Raw genomic sequence first — 19,199 nt, 5'->3', positions numbered from 1 at the left:
ACATTATTTTTGTTTTTTAATAAATCAAACACATTATTTTTGTTTTGAATTTTTACCCCTTTTTCGTGGTATCCAAATGTTTTAGTAGCTACTGTCTTGTCTCAGAGACGAAGGTTGAAAGTCATGCGTCCTCCGATACACAACCCAACCAAGCTGCACTGCTTCTTAACACAGCGCGAATCCAACCCGGAAGTCAGCCGCACCAATGTGTCGGAGGAAACACCATGCACCTGGCAACCTTGGTTAGCGCGCACTGCGCCCGGTCCGCCACAGGAGTCGCTGGTGCACGATGAGACAAGGATATCCCTACCGGCCAAACCCTCCCTAACCCAGACGACGCTGGGCCAATTGTGCGTCACCCCATGGACCTCCCGGTCGCGACAGAGCCTGGGCGCGAACCCAGGGTCTCTGGTGGCATAGCTGGCGCTGCAGTACAGCGCCCTTAACCACTGCGCCACCCGGGAGGCCCTCAAACACATTATTTGAGCAAAATAGTGGACATTGTTTAAAAAAGGATTTCTGCATAAATTGGTCATAAAATTTGATCTGATCTTCATCTAACTCAGTCACAACAATAGACAAACACAGTGTGCTTAAACTAATAACACCAATTATTGTATTTTTGTGTGGAGAAACAAATGCACAGCACACCAACATCAAAACCTCATCCCAACTATAAAGTATGGTGGAGGGAGCATCATGGTTTGGGGCTGCTTTGCTGCCTCGGGCAGGGCCTTGACAACTTGCTATCATCGACGGAAAAAATTCCCAAGTTTTATCAAGACATTTTGCTGGAGAATGTAAAGCTATCTATCCGCCAATTGAAGCTCGACAGAAGTTGGGTGATGCAAAAGGACAACGACCCAAAACACAGAACTAAATCAACAGCAGAAGAAAATACGCCTTCTGGAGTGGCCCAGTCAGAGTCCTGACCTCAACCCAATTGAGATGCTGTGGCATGACCTCAAGAGTGTGGTTCACACCAGACATCCCAAGAATATTGCTGAACTGAAACAGTTTTGTAAAGAGGAATGGTCCAAAATTCCTCATGACTGTTGTGCAGGTCTGATCGGCAACTACGGAAAATGTTTGGTTGAGGATATTGCTGCCAAAGGAGGGTGAACAGGGGTTCACATACTTTTTCCACCATGCACTGTGAATGTTTACACTGTATATTCAACACAGACATGAAAACCTACAACTGTTAGTGTGTTATTAGTTTAAGCAGACTGTTGTGACTTAGATGAAGATCAGATCAAGTTATATGACCAATTTTTTGCAGAAATCCAGGTAATTCCAAAGGGTTCACATACTTTTCCTTGCCACTGTATGTAATTAATTTATGTCCAAAAATGGAAAGGGGATGCAGGCTATCTATTACATGCACAAAACGTGTAATATTAAGAACATCTAATGACCAAACCCTATACTTTATGGAACCTTGTAATATTGTATTTATCTCTGTGTTTGATGTTATACAATGTAACAATACAACGCTTATATGCACGTGCCCGGTAAGGCCTAGTTCTTGAACCACAACGTTACGCCTCTTTATGGCCATTTGTCATTTCAATTGGAGCTCTAGATAATGGGCGCGTCATAACAAAGGACCCGACCGGAGCTGTCCATACTATTGGATGATGAGACTGTCAGTTAACCAGTATACGGACAGTGATCGTAGTTCGTAACAGAGATGGAATATTATACCGTCAACCCAGAATAGTGGAAAACGAAATTATCATTCTCAGGATAACAGAAAGATGAGGGTTGGAAAGAAAATGAAATGACTGACAATCAAATTGTTTAATGCCTCTTTGAGTCATGATTTTGTCTTGTAAACCAATCTAGCGGTGTTTTCTTTTGTCGGAGAACCCATTCCCTGCAAAACAAAGGCAGAATGATACGCGGAACTACATTTTACTTACCGCTTTTGTTGAATTGTGTAGGTGGCATTGCCCGTGTTTCGCACTGTAAATAATGTTATTTGATTAGATTTATTAATTCGCGTGCAATGAGAGATTAATACAGTATATCTAGTTGTGATTTCGAGGAATTACAAAAAGCATCTGGACAGCGAATTGGATCAACTGAATGACTGAAATGAGCCGCGAGCAATTGTCTGTCTACTGAAACCCAACGATGTCAACCTGACTTTGGAAGAAAAACGGTAATTTCACTTGGGGATTCTGCTGTAACAAACAATACTACTCCCTGAAAAGTGGTTTAATTGATACAATATAAACGTATTTTCAAACAATTCAGCTTGTTTGATTGAACTAATCTTAGGTTCTCATCAAACAAGCATTTGATCTTACATTTAATTCCACAGTATAATAATAATGTTATTAAAAATATCAAAATAAATAGGCCTACACTCAAAACAATGCTGGGTTAAAAACATCCCAATTTGGTTTATTTAGAACCAGCCAGTTGGGTTATTTTGATCCAGTCAGTTGGGTTTTTGGAATTACACAAACATGGGTTAATTTGTAAGTAAAGAGACTCGGGGCTTGTAGGGATAGCCCAAGTCTTAATTTAACCATCAGTTGGGTTTTTATTCACTTTCATGCTGTCTTTTTTAATGTAATCCAGATACTTATTTTTGGCCACATGTGAGAGTACATGTCATTCCTGTTGATCATGTTAAGTTTGTACACTGCACATTTAAACTTTCCTTGATTATTTTTGCACATTAGATATTCAAATATAAAATTAATAACATTCTTATATACATATTATAACAGTGGTAACTATCCCAATGTTGGGATATAAACTCAGCGGCCAGATTATTAAGTACACTAACCCGTTCAAGAAAATAGTTTGCCCATTTTGAAGATGTTATTGAGTTGAGTCATATGGTGATTGATGTATGCAACTTTGAGCGTGGTGTGATCGTCTGTGTCAAGTGCGCCGGTTACAGTATTTCAGAAACTGCTGGCCTCCTGGGCTTTCCACGTACAATGGTGTCTAGGGTTTACCGAGAATGATGCGACAAACATAAAATATCCAGTCAATGGCAGTCCTGTGGGTGAAAACAGCTCTTTGATGAGAGGTCGAAGAAGAATGGCAAGAATCGTGCAAGCTAACAGGCGGGCCACAAACTGGCAAATAACGGTCCTTGTCCCAGATGGGTTATTGCAGCAGACGACCACACCGGGTTCCAGTCCTGTCTGCTAAAAACAAGATGAATCGGTTCCAGTGGGCACGCCATCACAAACACTAGACAATTGTGGAATGGAAAAACAGATTCTGTAATAGAGACAGAACAAAAAATATATCCGAGCAATAAAGTAAGAAATAATGCATTGCTGGGTTAAAAATACATATAAAACAATAAGCCAGCAAAAGAGTAAAAAGCGACCCACTGCTGTGTCAAAATAACCACGTTTTTGGGGTAAATAAAACATCCCAACATGGGTTATTCACACAACCCAGCTGGCTGGGTCAAAGTATCCCAGTGTGTTTTGTCCAATATTTATCCAGTGCTGAGTTACCAAATAGCCGAAATTGGGTTATTTTTAACCCATTTTTTTGTGTGCAGTGCATTCAGTAAGTATTCAGACCACTTTACTTTTTCCACATTTTGTTACAATGCAGCCTCATTCTAAAATGTATTAAATATTTATTTTCCTTATGAATTTACACACAATACCCCAAAATGAGAAAGTGAAAACAGTTTTTTTTTTTTGTAAATGTATAAAAAATAAAACCATGAATACCTTATTTACATAATTATTCAGACCATTTCCTATAAGACTCAAAATTGAGCTCAGGTGTATCTTGTTTCCATTAATCATCCTTGAGATGTTTCTACAACTTGATTGGAGTCTACCTGTGGTAAATTCAATTGATTGGACATTATTTGGAAAGGCACACACCTGTCTATATAAGGCCCCACGGTTGACAGTGCATGTCAGAGCAAAAACCAGGCCATGAGTTCAAAGGAATTGTCTGTAGAGCTCTGAGACAGGATTGTGTCGAGGCACAGATCTGGGGAAGGGTATCAAAAAATGTCTGCAGCATTGAAGGATTCCCCCGAGAACACAATGGACTCCATCATTCTTAAAGGTAAGAAGTTTGGAACCACCAAGGCTTTTCCCAGAGCTGGCTGCCCGGCTAAACTGAGCAATCGGGAGAGAAGGGCCTTGGTCAGGGAGGTGACCAAGAACACGATTGTCACTCTGACAGAGCTCCAGAGTTCTTCTGTGGAGATGGGATAACCTTCCAAAAGTACAACCATCTCTGCAGCACCCTACCAATCAGGTGGCCAGACGGAATCCACTTCTCAGTAAAAGGCAGGTGTGCCCACTTGGAGTTTGCCAAAAGGAACTTAAAGGACTCTCAGACCATGAGAAACAAGATTCTCTGGTCTGATGAAACCACTATTGAACTCTTTGGCCTGAATGCCAAGCGTCACGTCTGGAGGAAACCCCGCACCACTCATCACCTGGCCAATACCATCCCTATGGTGAAGCATAAGGGTGGCAGCAGCATGCTGTGGGTATGTTTTTCGGCGGCAAGGACTGGGAGACTTGTCAGGATCAAGGTACATAAGGATCCTCAGGACCTCAGACTGGGGCGAAGGTTCACCTTCAAACAGGACAACAATCCTAAGCACACAGCCAAGACAACACAGGAATTGCTTTGGGACAAGTCTCTGAATGTTCTTCAGAGGCCCAGCCAGAGCCCGGACTTGAACCCGATTGAACATCTCTGGAGAGACCTGAAAATAGCTATGCAGCGACACTCCCCTCCCAACCTGACAGAGCTTGACAGAATCTGCAGAGAAGAATGGGAGAAACTCCCCAAATACAGGTGTACCAAGCTTGTAGCGTCATACCCAAGAAGACTCAAGGCTGTAATCACTGTCAAAGGTGCTTCAACAAAGTACTGAGTAAAGGGGATGAATGCTTATGTAAATGTGATATATAATTTGATATACAGTGCCTTGCGAAAGTATTCGGTCCCCTTTAACTTTGCAACCTTTTGCCACATTTCAGGCTTCAAACATAAAGATATAAAACTGTATTTTTTTGTGAAGAATCAACAACAAGTGGGACACAATCATGAAGTGGAACGACATTTATTGGATATTTCAAACTTTTTTAACAAATCAAAAACTGAAAAATTGGGCATGCAAAATTATTCAGCCCCCTTAAATTAATACTTTGTAGCGCCACCTTCTGCTGCGATTACAGCTGTAAGTCGCTTGGGGTATGTTTCTATCAGTTTTGCACATCGAGAGACTGAATTTTTTTCCCATTCCTCCTTGCAAAACAGCTCGAGCTCAGTGAGGTTGGATGGAGAGCATTTGTGAACAGCAGTTTTCAGTTCTTTCCAGAGATTCTCGATTGGATTCAGGTCTGGACTTTGACTTGGCCATTCTAACACCTGGATATGTTTATTTTTGAACCATTCCATTGTATATTTTGCTTTATGTTTTGGATCATTGTCTTGTTGGAAGACAAATCTCTGTCCCAGTCTCATGTTTTCTTCCAGAATGGTCCTGTATTTGGCTCCATCCATCTTCCCATCAATTTTAACCATCTTCCCTGTCCCTGCTGAAGAAAAGCAGGCCCAAACCATGATGCTGCCACTACCATGTTTGACAGTGGGTATGGTGTGTTCAGGGTGATGAGCTGTGTTGCTTTTACGCCAAACATAACGTTTTGCATTGTTGCGAAAAAGTTCAATTTTGGTTTCATCTGACCAGAGCACCTTCTTCCACATGTTTGGTGTGTCTCCCAGGTGGCTTGTGGCAAACTTTAAACAACACTTTTTATGGATATCTTTAAGAAATGGCTTTCTTCTTGCCACTCTTCCATAAAGGTCAGATTTGTGCAATATACAGCCAGATTGTGCAATATACAGATTGTTGTCCTATGGACAGAGTCTCCCACCTCAGCTGTAGATCTCTGCAGTTCATCCAGAGTGATCATGGGCCTCTTGGCTGCATCTCTGATCAGTCTTCTCCTTGTATGAGCTGAAAGTTTAGAGGGACGGCCAGGTAGATTTGCAGTGGTCTGATACTCCTTCCATTTCAATATTATCGCTTGCACAGTGCTCCTTGGGATGTTTAAAGCTTGGGTAATCTTTTTGTATCCAAATCCGGCTTTAAACTTCTTCACAACAGTATCTCGGACATGCCTGGTGTGTTCCTTGTTCTTCATGATGCTCTCTGCGCTTTTAACGGACCTCTGAGACTATCACAGTGCAGGTGCATTTATACGGAGACTTGATTACACACAGGTGGATTGTATTTATCATCATTAGTCATTTAGGTCAACATTGGATCATTCCGAGATCCTCACTGAACTTCTGGAGAGAGTTTGCTGCACTGAAAGTAAAGGGGCTGAATAATTTTGCACGCCCAATTTTTCAGTTTTTGATTTGTTAAAAAGTTTGAAATATCCAATAAATGTCGTTCCACTTCATGATTGTGTCCCACTTGTTGTTGATTCTTCACAAAAAATACAGTTTTATATCTTTATGTTTGAAGCCTGAAATGTGGCAAAAGGTCGCAAAGTTCAAGGGGGCCGAATACTTTCACAAGGCACTGTATATATATATATATCTTTATATATATTTTTAAAAATTAAAAAAAATGTCTAAAAACCTGATTTTGATTTGTCATTATGGTGTATTGTGTGTAGAATGATGAGGGGTGAATAAGGTTGTAACATAACAAAATGTTGAAAAAATGAAGGAGTCTGAATACTTTCCGAATGCACTGTATACACACACACAAAAATAAAAAATCAACTAAACTCAGCAAAAAAGAAACATCCCCTCACTATCAATTGCATTTATTTTCAGCAAACTTAACATGTGTAAATATTTGTATGAACATAACAAGAATCAACAACTGAGACATAAACTGAACAAGTTCCACAGACATGTGACTAACAGAAATTGAATAATGTGTCCCTGAACAAATTTGGGGGGGGTCAAAATCAAAAGTAACAGTCAGAATCTGGTGTGGCCGCCAGCTGCATTAAGCACTGCAGTGCATCTCCTCCTCATGGACTGCACCAGATTTGCCAGTTCTTGCTGTGAGATGTTACCCCACTCTTCCACCAAGGCACCTGCAAGTTCCCAGACATTTCTGGGGGGAATGGCCCTAGCCCTCACCGCCCGATTCAACAACAGGTCCCAGATGTGCTCAATGGGATTGAGATCTGGGCTCTTCGCTGGCCATTGCAGAACACTGGCATTCCTGTCTTAGAGGATATCATGCACAGAACGAGCAGTATGGCTGGTGGCATTGTCATGCTGGAAGGTCATGTCAGGATGAGCCTGCAGGAAGGGTACCACATGAGAGAGGAGGATTTCAGGCCTTGGTGTAACGCTCATTCCTTTGACGATGAACGCGAATCCGACCATCACCCCTTGTGAGACGAAACCGCGTCTCGTCTGTGAAGAGCACATTTTGTCAGTCCTGTCTGGTCCAGTGACAGTGGGTTTGTGCCCATTGGCGACGTTATTGCCGGTGATGTCTGGTGAGGACCTGCCTTGCATCAGGCCGACATGCCCTCAGTCCAGCCTCTCTCAGCCTATTGCGGACAGTTTGAGCACTGATGGAGGGATTGTGCCTTCCTGGTGTAACTTGGGCAGTTGTTGTTGCCATCCTGTACCTGTACCGCAGGTGTGATGTTCGTATGTACTGTTCCTGAGCAGGTGTTGTTACATGTGGTCTGCCACTGCGAGGACGATCAGCTGTCCGTCCTGTCTCCCTGTAGCACTCTCTTAGGCGTCTCACAGAACATTGCAATTTATTGCCCTAGCCACATCTGCAGTCGTCATGCCTCCTTGCAGCATGCCTAAGGCACGTTCACGCAGATGAGCAGGGACCCTGGGCATCTTTCTTTTGCTGTTTTTCAGAGTCAGTAGATAGGCCTCTTTAATGTCCTAAGTTTTCATAACTGTTACCATAACTTATCGAAAGGGAGAGATCTGAAAATATTTTCCAAATACATTGAGGAACTATCGTAATTCTCAATGGATGTAAAAACAGACTTTGTTTGCTTGTTGTTTGAGGTGAAGAAAACATTACTTTGAGAAGCTCTACAGGTCATTCGTGTTGGTGCGTTAAATCAATTAGAAATACTAATCAGATCCCCAAATGGGCACATTTATATGCCTACATTTGTTCGAAGGCCAGGTAGCCTATAGGCCTACTTCTATCCATGCGTGTCCTTACTCAACATTGACAGGAGCGCTCCAAACAAAAGACAATGACTAAATTGACAAAACTCGTAAATGGAATGAAATATACCAAAACGTGTTTCTCACAAGTGTAGCATAGGTTGAATGCATGAAAATAAATTACCATAATCAAAGTAACAAACATTGTAGATGAGAAATTAGAATGAATGGTGATGTACTACTGGTGATATGTAATTGGGGAATTGATATACACTAACAATCAAATGCAAACCATTCACAAAATGCAATTATGAAACAATGTATGTGCACAAATTGACGGGAGAGAGTCCATTCTGGAGAGGAGTGCATTGTGCATCTGGGCGCATGGTCAAGCCAACTTCTGCATTGGCCATGCAGGATTTATGGTGATATTGCCTCAACAGATGTCAGGGAATTCATTATTTTTTGCGTTTCGTGGATCAGTGCAGAACTGTTGTCAAGGAAGGGAGTTAAAAAATAAATAAAAAATGTTTACCTCTGTTTAATTAGGCAAGTCAGTATAGCTAGGTAATTTATTCCAGAATGAAAATTAGTAATGTTAGTTAGCTAGCTTTTTACTCACTGTTTTTGGTCAAGCACAACACCTTTCCCATTTGTCCAGGGTTGCCAGGTCAAGCTAAAATTGTAGCCAATGACTACTCAAAACTAGCCCACAAGGCCTAAAGACTAGCCCAAAATGTGTTTTTTTCGCAGCAAGAGAGGAGTTGCCACATTTTGCCAATAAACCCTTTTTCCATTACGTTATCGAGTGAATTAAGAAGGAATCTCAATTGAACTTCTAACGACTTCAAAAGCTACATTTGGTTTTCCATCTAAATAATCATTTTTTTGCGAGCTAATGTGACTAATAAAGGAATTTGAATATGCTGCAAGAGTAAATATAATTTTAAATATAAACTTTTAAAAAACAAATGTTAGGCAATTTTCTGGCAATTATGCCGTTATTATGTGCCAGATGTTAAGACTATAAACCGTTATAAATTTGTAAGATTGACTTGTAATTTCAATAGGCATTGGCTGGGCCTACTGACTAAAATATGGTTTTATGATTGTAATTCAACTTTGCTATGGTTTGGTTAGCCAGATGCAGGTAACCTATAGGCTAGCCCCTGATAGGTCTACATCTCATTTCAGATAGCGTACAGTAGCCTAGGCAATATGTAAAATGAACGATTTAGCAGCTTGCATAGTTCAAATACACCGACTGTAACGACGTTCTTCGTTTGTCTCAAGAAAGTCGGACCGAAATGCAGCGTGTTGGTTACTCATGTCTTTAATGAAACAAATGACGATACATGAAATAACTTATGAATACAAAAACAACAAACGGAACGTGAAAAACCTATACAGCCTGTCTGGTGAACACTAACACAGAGACAGGAACAATCACCCACGAAATACAAAGTGAAACCCTGGCTACCTAAATACGGTTCCCAATCAGAGACAACGAGAATCACCTGACTCTGATTAAGAACCGCCTCAGGCAGCCAAGCCTATACAACACCCCTTCTCAGCCGCAATCCCAAATACTACAAAAACCCCACTATGAAATACAACAACATAAACCCATGTCACACCCTGGCCTGACCAACTAATTAACGAAAACACAAAATACTAAGACCAAGGCGTGACAGAACCCCCCCCCCTAAGGTGCGGACTCCCGGACGCACCTCAAAACCATAGGGAGGGTCCGGGTGGGCGTCTGTCCATGGTGGCGGTTCCAGCTCGGGACGTGGACCCCACTCCATAAATGTCATAGTTCCTCCCCTTCGCGTCCTGGGATGATCCACCCTCACCGCCGACCATGGCCGAATAGTCCTCACCCAGAACCCCACTGAACTGAGGAGCAGCTCGTGACTGAGGGGCAGCTCAGGACTGAGGCAGCTCGGGACTGAGGGGCAGCTCGGGAATGAGGGGCAGCCCAGTACTGAGAGGAAGCCCAGCACTGAGAGAAAGCCCAGTACTGAGAGGAAGCCCAGTACTGAGATGAAGCCCAGCCAGGCAGTTGAATCCGGCAGATCCTGGCTGACTGGCGGATCTGGAAGAGTCTGGTTGACTAGCAGATCTGGAAGAGTCTGGTTGACTGGCAGATCTGGAAGAGTCTGGCTGAATAGCAGATCTGGAAGAGTCTGGCTGACTGGCGGATCTGGAAGAGTCTGGCTGACTGGCGGATCTGGAAGGGTCTGGCTGACTGGCGGATCTGGAAGAGTCTGGCTGACTGGCGGATCTGGAAGAGTCTGGCTGACTGGCGGATCTGGAAGAGTCTGGCTGACTGGCGGATCTGGAAGAGTCTGGCTGACTGGCGGATCTGGAAGAGTCTGGCTGACTGGCAGATCTGGAAGAGTCTGGCTGACTGGCAGATCTGGAAGAGTCTGGCTGAATGGCAGATCTGGAAGTGTCTGGCTGACTGGCAGATCTGGAAGAATCTGGCTGACTGGCGGATCCTGGCAGACTGACGGCTCTGGCTGCTTCATGCTGACTGACGGCTCTGGCTGCTCCATGCTGACTGGCGGCTCTGGCTGCTCCATGCAGATTGACAGCTCTGGTAACTCCTTGCAGACTGGCAGCTCCTTGCAGACTGGCAGCTCCTTGCAGACTGGCAGCTCCTTGCAGACTGGCAGCTCCTTGCAGACTGGCAGCTCCATGCAGACTGGCAGCTCTGGCTGCTCCAAGCAGACTGACAGCTCTTTGCAGACTGGCAGCTCCTTGCAGACTGGCAGCTCTAGCTGCTCCATGCAGACTAGCAGCTCAGGCTGCTCCGAACAGGCAGGAGGCTCCGGCAGCGCTGGAGAGGAGAAAGGCTCCGACAGGGCAGGAGAGGCGAGGCGCACTGTAGGCCTGATGCGTGGTGCTGGCACTGGTGGTATTGGGCCGAGGACACGCACAGGAAGCCTGGTGCGGGGAGCTGCTACCGGAGGGCTGGGGTGTGGAGGTGGTACTGGATAGACCGGACCGTGCAGGCGCACTGGAGCTCTTGAGCACCGAGCCTGCCCAACCTTACCTGGTTGAATACTCTCGGTTGCCCTGCCAGTGCTGCGAGGTGGAATAGCCCGCACTGGGCTATGTAGGCGAACCGGAGACACCGAGCGCAAGGCTGGTGCCATGTAAGCCGGCCCAAGGAGACGCACTGGGGACCAGATGCGTAGAGCCGGCTTCATGGCATTTGGCTCGACGCTCAATCTAGCCCTGCCGATACGCGGAGCTGAAATATACCGCACCGGGCTATGCACCCGCACTGGGGACACCGTGCGCACCACTGCATAACACGGCGCCTGCCCGGCCTTCTAGCCCCCCGGTAAGCACAGGGAGTTTGCGCAGGTCTCCTACCTGGCGTAGCCATACTCCCTGATAGCCCCCCCCAAGATATTTTTGGGGCTGATTCCCGGGCTTCCATCCACGTCGCCGTGCTGCCTCCTCATACCAGCGCCTCTCCGCTTTAGCCGCCTCTAGTTCCTCCTTGAGGCGGCGATATTCACCAGGCTGAGCCCAGGGTCCTTTTCCGTCCAGTTCTTCCTCCCATTTCCAATTCTCCAAGTGGTGTAGCCTCTCCCACTGAAGCTGCTTCTGTTGCCTCTCGTGTGGCTCCTGCCTGTTAACACGCTGCTCGGTCCGTGTGTGGTGGGTGATTCTGTAACAACGTTCTTCGTTTGTTGCAAGAAAGTCGGACCGAAATGCAGCGTGTTGGTTACTTATGTCTTTAATGAAACAAATGACGATACATGAAATAACTTATAAATACAAAAACAACAAACGGAACGTGAAAAACCTATACAGCCTGTCTGGTGAACACTAACACAGAGACAGGAACAATCACCCACGAAATACAAAGTGAAACCCTGGCTACCTAAATACGGTTCCCAATCAGAGACAACGAGAATCACCTGACTCTGATTGAGAACCGCCTCAGGCAGCCAAGCCTATACCACACCCCTACTCAGCCGCAATCCCAAATACTACAAAAACCCCACTATGAAATACAACAACATAAACCCATGTCACACCCTGGCCTGACCAACTAATTAACGAAAACACAAAATACTAAGACCAAGGCGTGACACCGACTAATTTATTCAAAATGAACAGAGGCAATTTCTAGGTAGGAAGTGCTTGAGTTGCCCAATAGCCTGCTGGAATAGGCTACTGACGATGGGGCCATAATTTCAATCACTGAATCACATTTAAAAATATGGATATGAACTGAATAGGCCAATGCTTGTCAACAACAGCAAGTGTTTATTTTTTATTTTTTTACCTGCAGCCTAATCTGACTGATTGTTACCATCAATCTAATGCACTCTAACAACAGCTGATTGGCAATTGCGATAGGATTGTGACCATGATCACAATTGATAACTTCCAACTTGATTAACTAAATAAGGCCATTAATAATTGCTTAATAACACAAGGCTACAACAACAATAAACTGAAATGATAGGCTTTTTATTAAATCCATTTGCCAGGTACAGGTATGCTACACAAGCGGCACGAATCGATTTGCAATTACTCCTGTGATATCGTTTCAACATATTTTTTGTATAAAAGTGTGCAAAACTGTCATCAAGGCAAAGGGTGTTTAATAAAGAAAACCCCTGGAATGAGTAGGTATGTTCGAACTATTAACTGGTACTGTATATTTTAAAAAATTGCCATGGTGGCTGCGGTGCAATTTAGAAGTAGCCCAGTAGTGTGTAGGCTTTGAAATGATATACCCTCACAATCAATCATTTCCAATGATGAGATATTCTTTAAATAGGCCGACACATAATATTTGAAATTGACAGCTGTAATGGCTGACTGTAGGACTAGTAACTCATTTCTACTCCTCTTACCATGTTAAACTGGACTACTGCAGAGCTGCCAACGCTCACGCATTTGGGATTTTTCTTGAAGGTTGGGTGATTTTGAGAAATGAATTGTTATAAAAAAAAGTTCAAACCCCCAGCACATGGGAAACATAGATCAGGGGTGGTCAACCCTCCTAGGGAGCAATCAAGATTTTCTTCCAGACCTATTATAAAGAGATGGTTCACCCAAATGACAAAATACTATGTGTTTTTGTCCTTACCTTGAAAACAATCTATGGACAAGGAGACTGCAGTCTATGATTTGGTTACCCATTAAAATGAGCATTTCCTGTGCAGAGTATTGATGTAGTGGTAACACCCCCCAACACTTTCTACCTGACAACAGGGATCCCTGCTTCCAACCTCCACACTGCTTCTCCCATTTGCCTACCTCCCCAACTAATTTCATTAGTGTCTGAATAAAGTGTCAAACCACCTAAGATTTCACCCTTACCAAAAAAAAAAAATCTCAATTTTGAGGGTTAAATTAACGTTCAAAGCATTCTGAATTCACCTAACCTGTGTTTTTTTCACCCTGGTCATAGTCTTAAGCCATGTCGAATACGTAAAATTGCAGGAAATTAGCTTTTAAAACAGTACAATTTTCCTAGGGGAGGACCCCCAGACTCCATCAAGGCAACATTTTACTCCAAGCTTTCTTCAAAAGTCAGCAGCCCTGCTACTATTATTTGTAACTTTGCTACTCTAAGAATTACTCAGATTTATTATGTTTTATTTCACCTTTTGATAACTGAACAATATTATCCAGCTCAGTAACAAATGTGTAATTACAATTCCTACACTCAAAAATAAGAAACACAATTTCCATTGTTGACTGCTTTTTCAACTTTCTCCCATAGTCTCAGGCTAGTTACCGGGGCAAATAATCATCTAAGACTAAACGGACTATATGATACATCAACTAAATCATTCAAAATAGTATGACACATATCTAGTTTATTTTGTAGTGGTTATTCAAATTCTCAAAAGCTTTTTGAAAGAGATTCAAAGCCACCCGATAGAAATACTAGCTGGATGCAGGTCCCTGTTGCTAGGTTCCACAACTACTCAACATGCAGTGTTATCATTGACTTGCAAGGTACCAGGCAGATCCTTTTTAGCAGTTACTATGGTTTCTGTGGATATATGTACTTGAAATAGTAAACATGATCCTCTAATACTTTTCTTTCCCTTCCATCACATTTTTTAAATGACTGTATTATGCTGAATATCTGAATAGGGACTACTGTTCTAACCACCCCAATTCATGTTTATAAGTGATAGGTTAAAAGGGTGCCTTTATGGGTCATCTTTGTTTTATAGCCGCCAAATCACTTTTGAGTCATTCTGTATGAAAAGGGAACCAATACTCTAGGGCCATGATGCCCCTTTCATTTAGCACAAAGGATTGTCTTTTGGGTAACTGAAAACCCTGTAATGAGAAAATTGACCATATACTTAATTTCAGGAATTATGTGCAAATTAGAACACAAAGACTGCTACACAGTGCAGAATTGGTGCGGCTTTATCTATCAGCAGTGTCTGTCATAGCATCCTATTGAGAGGAGAGGGCAGAGCGTTAAGATCAGTCCGTGTCAGTGAGAAGTCGGGAGGCAGACATAGATTTCAGTCTGAGGCTTGTTTGCACACATCCACACGTATCCTTTTGGTTTTAATCATAATCTAGCCGTGCGTATTCTGTCCCTGTTGTCAAGGTAAGAGGAGGAACACACAATGCCTCAGTCAGTCTATTATTGCCTAATAATACACTTGTTCCTGTTCTATTATGGTAGCCTGTTTATCTAATGAATAGAACATTTTACCCTCTCCTTTACTCTGGTGGGGTAACTTTGACATAATTATAGTTCTGCAGCATGGTAAATGGATAGAATTTGCCTCAAGGTTTCGGACTAGCGACAGCCGTCACACAATCATATCCTCCCGGCAGTGTACAGAAAAATTAGAACAAATTTACATTTTTACTGACATTTATTTAATAAGCTTTGAATCCCCTGTATCGCTTTGTCTGTTCAACCCACATGGAATGACTAAACCTAGAAATGAGAGAAGAGAGCATATTTGAAAAGTGCTGCGGAAATATAAGACAAAATCGCTTCCATGGATAAGACTGCTTATAGTCTGCCGCTTTTAACACTGCCAGTCCTAATCTTCCATAGGAAAAGCGGGTTCAACATTTTCTGTTTGACGTTTGCCAATGAGCCATTGTAAATGATACCAGCCGGTCTGAAATAACAGTATCCAATGTTTATATTAGTGATAAGCCTAAGTCTTGAGTTGTCCCCAGAAAAAGATTGACTTGGAATAAAAATCTCTCCCTGGCACGGATCAAATAATTCATGAAATTGCTTGGACATTTTGGCGATAGAGAGCATTGGTAAGCCAGTTTTTAAAATTTAATTTAACCTTTATTTAACAAGGCAAGTCAGTTAAGAACAAATTCTTATTTACAATGATGGCCTACCCCGGAAAAACCCGGACGATGCTGGGCCAATTTTGCACCGCCCTATGGGACTCCCAATCACGGACGGATGTGATACAGCCTGGTTGTGTTGGCATTCTTATAATAGTGTAGTAACCAGGCTTACATGTAAATAGCCAGACTGCAACTGCATACTGCCTTAAGTATTCTTGTGTGTGATGACTTTCAGAGACTTGTCCCAAAGCCACTCCTGCGTTGGCTTGGCTGTATGCTTAGGGTCATTATCCAGTTGGAAGGTGAACCTTCGCCCCAGTCTGAGGTCCTGAGCGCTCTGGAGCAGGTTTTCATCAAGGATCTCTCTGTACTTTGCTCTGTTCATCTTTGCCTCGATCCTGACTGGTCTCCCAGTCCCTGCTGCTGAAAAACATTCCCACAGCATGATGCTGCCACCCCTATGCTTCACCGTAGGGATGGTGCCAGGTTTCCTCCAGATGTGACGCTTGGCATTCAGGCCAAAGAGTTCAATCTTGGTTTCATCAGACCAGAGAATCTTGTTTCTCATGGTCTGAGAGTCTTAGGTGCCTTTTGGCAAACTCAAAGCGGTCTGTCATGTGCCTTTTACTGGCTTCTGAGCGATAGTAGTCCTTCTGGAAAGTTCTCCATCTCCACAGAGGGACTCTAGAGCTCTGTCAGAGTGGCCATTGGGTTCTTGGTCACCTCCCTGACCCAGGCCCTTCTCTCCCGATTGCTCTGTTTGGGCGGGCAGCCAGATCTAGGAAGAGTCTTGGTGGTTCCAAACTTCTTCCATTTAAGAATGGTGGTGGCCATTGTGTTCCTGGGGACCTTCAATGCTGCAGAATTGTTTTACTCTGACGTGCACCATCAACTGTGGGATCTTATATAGACATGTGTGTGCCTTTCCAAATAATGTCCAATTAATTTAATTTACCACAGGTGGACTCCGATGAAGTTGTAGAAACATCTCAAGGATGATCAATGGAAACAGGATGCACCTGAGCTCAATTTTGAGTCTCATAGCAAAGGGTCTGAATACTTATGCAAATAAGGTATTTTTTTATTTTAAATACATTTGCTTGGTCATTATGGAGTACTGTGTGTAGATTGCTGAGATTGTTTTTATATTTCATCCATTTTAGAACAAGGCTAACGTAACAAAATGTGGAAAAAGTCAAGGGGTCTGAATACTTTCCGAAGGCATTGTACATGCAGATCAATGTGTATATAAACGTTTCAGTTCATTCAGTCATTTGATACACAATATTGTCTTTTGAGAAAGGCAACATTTTAAAACAAAGAATACCCATTTTAAGGAATTATCATCAAGGAAAAACAGACATAGCATTTGATGTTTATGTTCTCTTGCTAATGTCCCCTCTTTCTGTTTTGCCTCCATTTCCCTTTCTGTCTCCCCAGGATCTCTCCTCCATGCTAAGATGCTGGGTTATTCAGTTGGACTAAGAACAGCATCTAAGGCATCATGTTTGGCAAGAGAAGAGCTCCAGTAACGATGCCTAAACCCGAGCCTGCACCCCCCGTGGAAGAATGGTTTACTCCACTGTCGTTCCCCCTGTGGAGGCAGGGGAGACCAATAAAGCCAGCCTCTGCTGCTTCGTCACGGCAGGGCTGCTGAACCTCTCTGACCACCTCCTCCACCACGGCCAGCCTGACACGGAAGACATGTCCATGGAAAACAGCTCATATGGCTCCTCCTTTTCACCTCTGGACCTGGACACAGTCACGCGAACAGCTGAGGCCCAGGGGAGTGTTCAGGGCGTCAGCCTGCCCCTTCAGGTGTTCTTCTGCATGGCCATGGTCTCCATCCTGTTGGTGGCCTTCCTGGGGAACGTGGTGGTGGTCCTGATGGTCTACCAGCGCGCCGCCATGCGATCCGCCATCAACATCCTGTTGGCCAGCCTGGCCTTCGCAGACATGATGCTGGCCGTCCTGAACATGCCCTTTGCCCTGGTTACTGTGGTGACCACACGCTGGATCTTCGGGGATGTCTTCTGCCGAGTGTCGGCCATGTTCTTCTGGCTCTTTGTCATAGAGGGCATGGTCATCCTGCTTATAATAAGCATAGATCGGTTCCTGATCATAGTCCAGAAACAGGACAAATTGAGTCCCCACAGAGCCAAAGTGCTCATAGTCATCGCTTGGACTGTCTCCTTATGTTTCTCTTTCCCACTAGCCATAGGCCACCCATCTCTCCAGATCCCCTCTAGAGCTCCACAGTGTGTGTTCGGCTACACCAGCGAGCCGGGTTACCATGCCTACGCGTTGCTCCTCATGCTGGCCTTCTTTTTCATCCCCTTCATGGTCATGCTGTACACCTTCATGGGGATCCTGAACACCATACGGCACAACGCCGTGCGCATACACAGCCACCCGGACAGCATCTGTCTGAGTCAGGCCAGCAAGCTGGGCCTCATGAGCCTGCAGAGGCCCTTTGAGATGAACATAGACATGAGCTTCAAGACGCGTGCCTTCACTACCATCCTCATTCTCTTCTCGGTGTTCACCGTGTGCTGGGCGCCCTTCACCGCCTACAGCCTGGTTTCCACCTTCAGCAGCCCCTTCTACCACAAGGCCAATTTCTTCGAAGTCAGCACCTGGTTCCTTTTGTTGTGCTATCTCAAGTCAGCCCTCAACCCTCTCATTTACTACTGGCGCATCAAGAAGTTCCGCGACGCCTGCCTTGACCTGATGCCCAAGTATTTCAAGTTTCTTCCTCAGCTGCCCGGCCACACAAAGCGACGTATCCGACCCAGCGCTGTGTATGTGTGTGGGGAGCATCGCTCTGTGGTCTAATAACACTGGACTGACTTGGAGGACACTGACTTCACTGCCATGTAGGTTTTGTTTGACCACTTATCCAACTTGTTCTCGCCAGTCAAATGAATGAGTTGAGACAGTATATTTTAGCTGAGTAGAATCTGTTTACAAAGCATGTCAATTAACTGCTTCAGTGGTTTTGAATATGGCCATAAGGCCACCAAGATTACATTTTGTCATTGATATTTCTATGTAATTGTTTTGTGCCTATTAGTTAGTCTATACCAGTCATAATGCTGCTACATCTGGTGAAAATTTGCAATTTCAGTGTACTGTACTTGAATCTAATAAACATTTTTGACATTTCTTACCTTGTTAATACAGTATTTGTTTTTTACTTCTGGTTTACTTCTTTATGTCTCATGTTAGATTTCATGGAAGTTTTCTGCAATTATACAAATGTCATAAAGGCAGAGAAATGTCTCAAATGTTTGACTCAGAAACACACTTAGAGCTTTATAGAAAAATGGTTAAACAAATGTAAATTGCAGCAATCTATTTGTTTAGATGTTTTTCTCAACCTTGGCTTGAATCCTATTTGTGTACCATACACTTTAGAGACGTACGACTCAGTATACCAAACATTGAGTTGCACCCCGATCTGCCCTCAGAACAGCTTCATTTCATTGGGACATTGACTCTACAAGGTGCCGAAAGCGTTCCACAGGGATGCTGGCCCATGTTGACTCCAATGCTTCCCACGGTTGTGTCAAGTTGGCTGGATGTCCTTGGATGGTGGACCATTCTTGATACACACAGGAAACTGTTGAGCGTGAAAAACTCAGCAGTGTTGCAGTTCTTGACACAAACCGGTGCGCCTGACACCATACTACCAAATAAGGCACTGAATCTCAGTG

The 19,199-nt window shown here is 43.8% G+C and overlaps 1 protein-coding gene across 1 annotated transcript; it reads left to right on the top strand.

Annotated features, from left to right (window-relative positions):
- Nucleotides 1–24: 24 nt before the first annotated feature.
- Nucleotides 25–18,652, top strand: LOC135557496 (probable G-protein coupled receptor 63). The gene is made up of 2 exons (XM_064990794.1): nucleotides 25–2,167; nucleotides 16,924–18,652. Exon 2 carries the CDS (start codon nucleotides 17,053–17,055, stop codon nucleotides 18,316–18,318), a length of 1,266 nt encoding a protein of 421 aa, XP_064846866.1. The 5' UTR covers nucleotides 25–2,167; nucleotides 16,924–17,052; the 3' UTR covers nucleotides 18,319–18,652.
- Nucleotides 18,653–19,199: the final 547 nt, after the last annotated feature.

Source organism: Oncorhynchus masou, chromosome 16 (genome assembly GCF_036934945.1).
Source record: "Oncorhynchus masou masou isolate Uvic2021 chromosome 16, UVic_Omas_1.1, whole genome shotgun sequence".
Lineage (NCBI taxonomy): Eukaryota > Metazoa > Chordata > Actinopteri > Salmoniformes > Salmonidae > Oncorhynchus > Oncorhynchus masou.
Note: the sequence above shows the minus strand (reverse complement) of the source record. Positions and strands in the feature narration are given on the sequence as shown.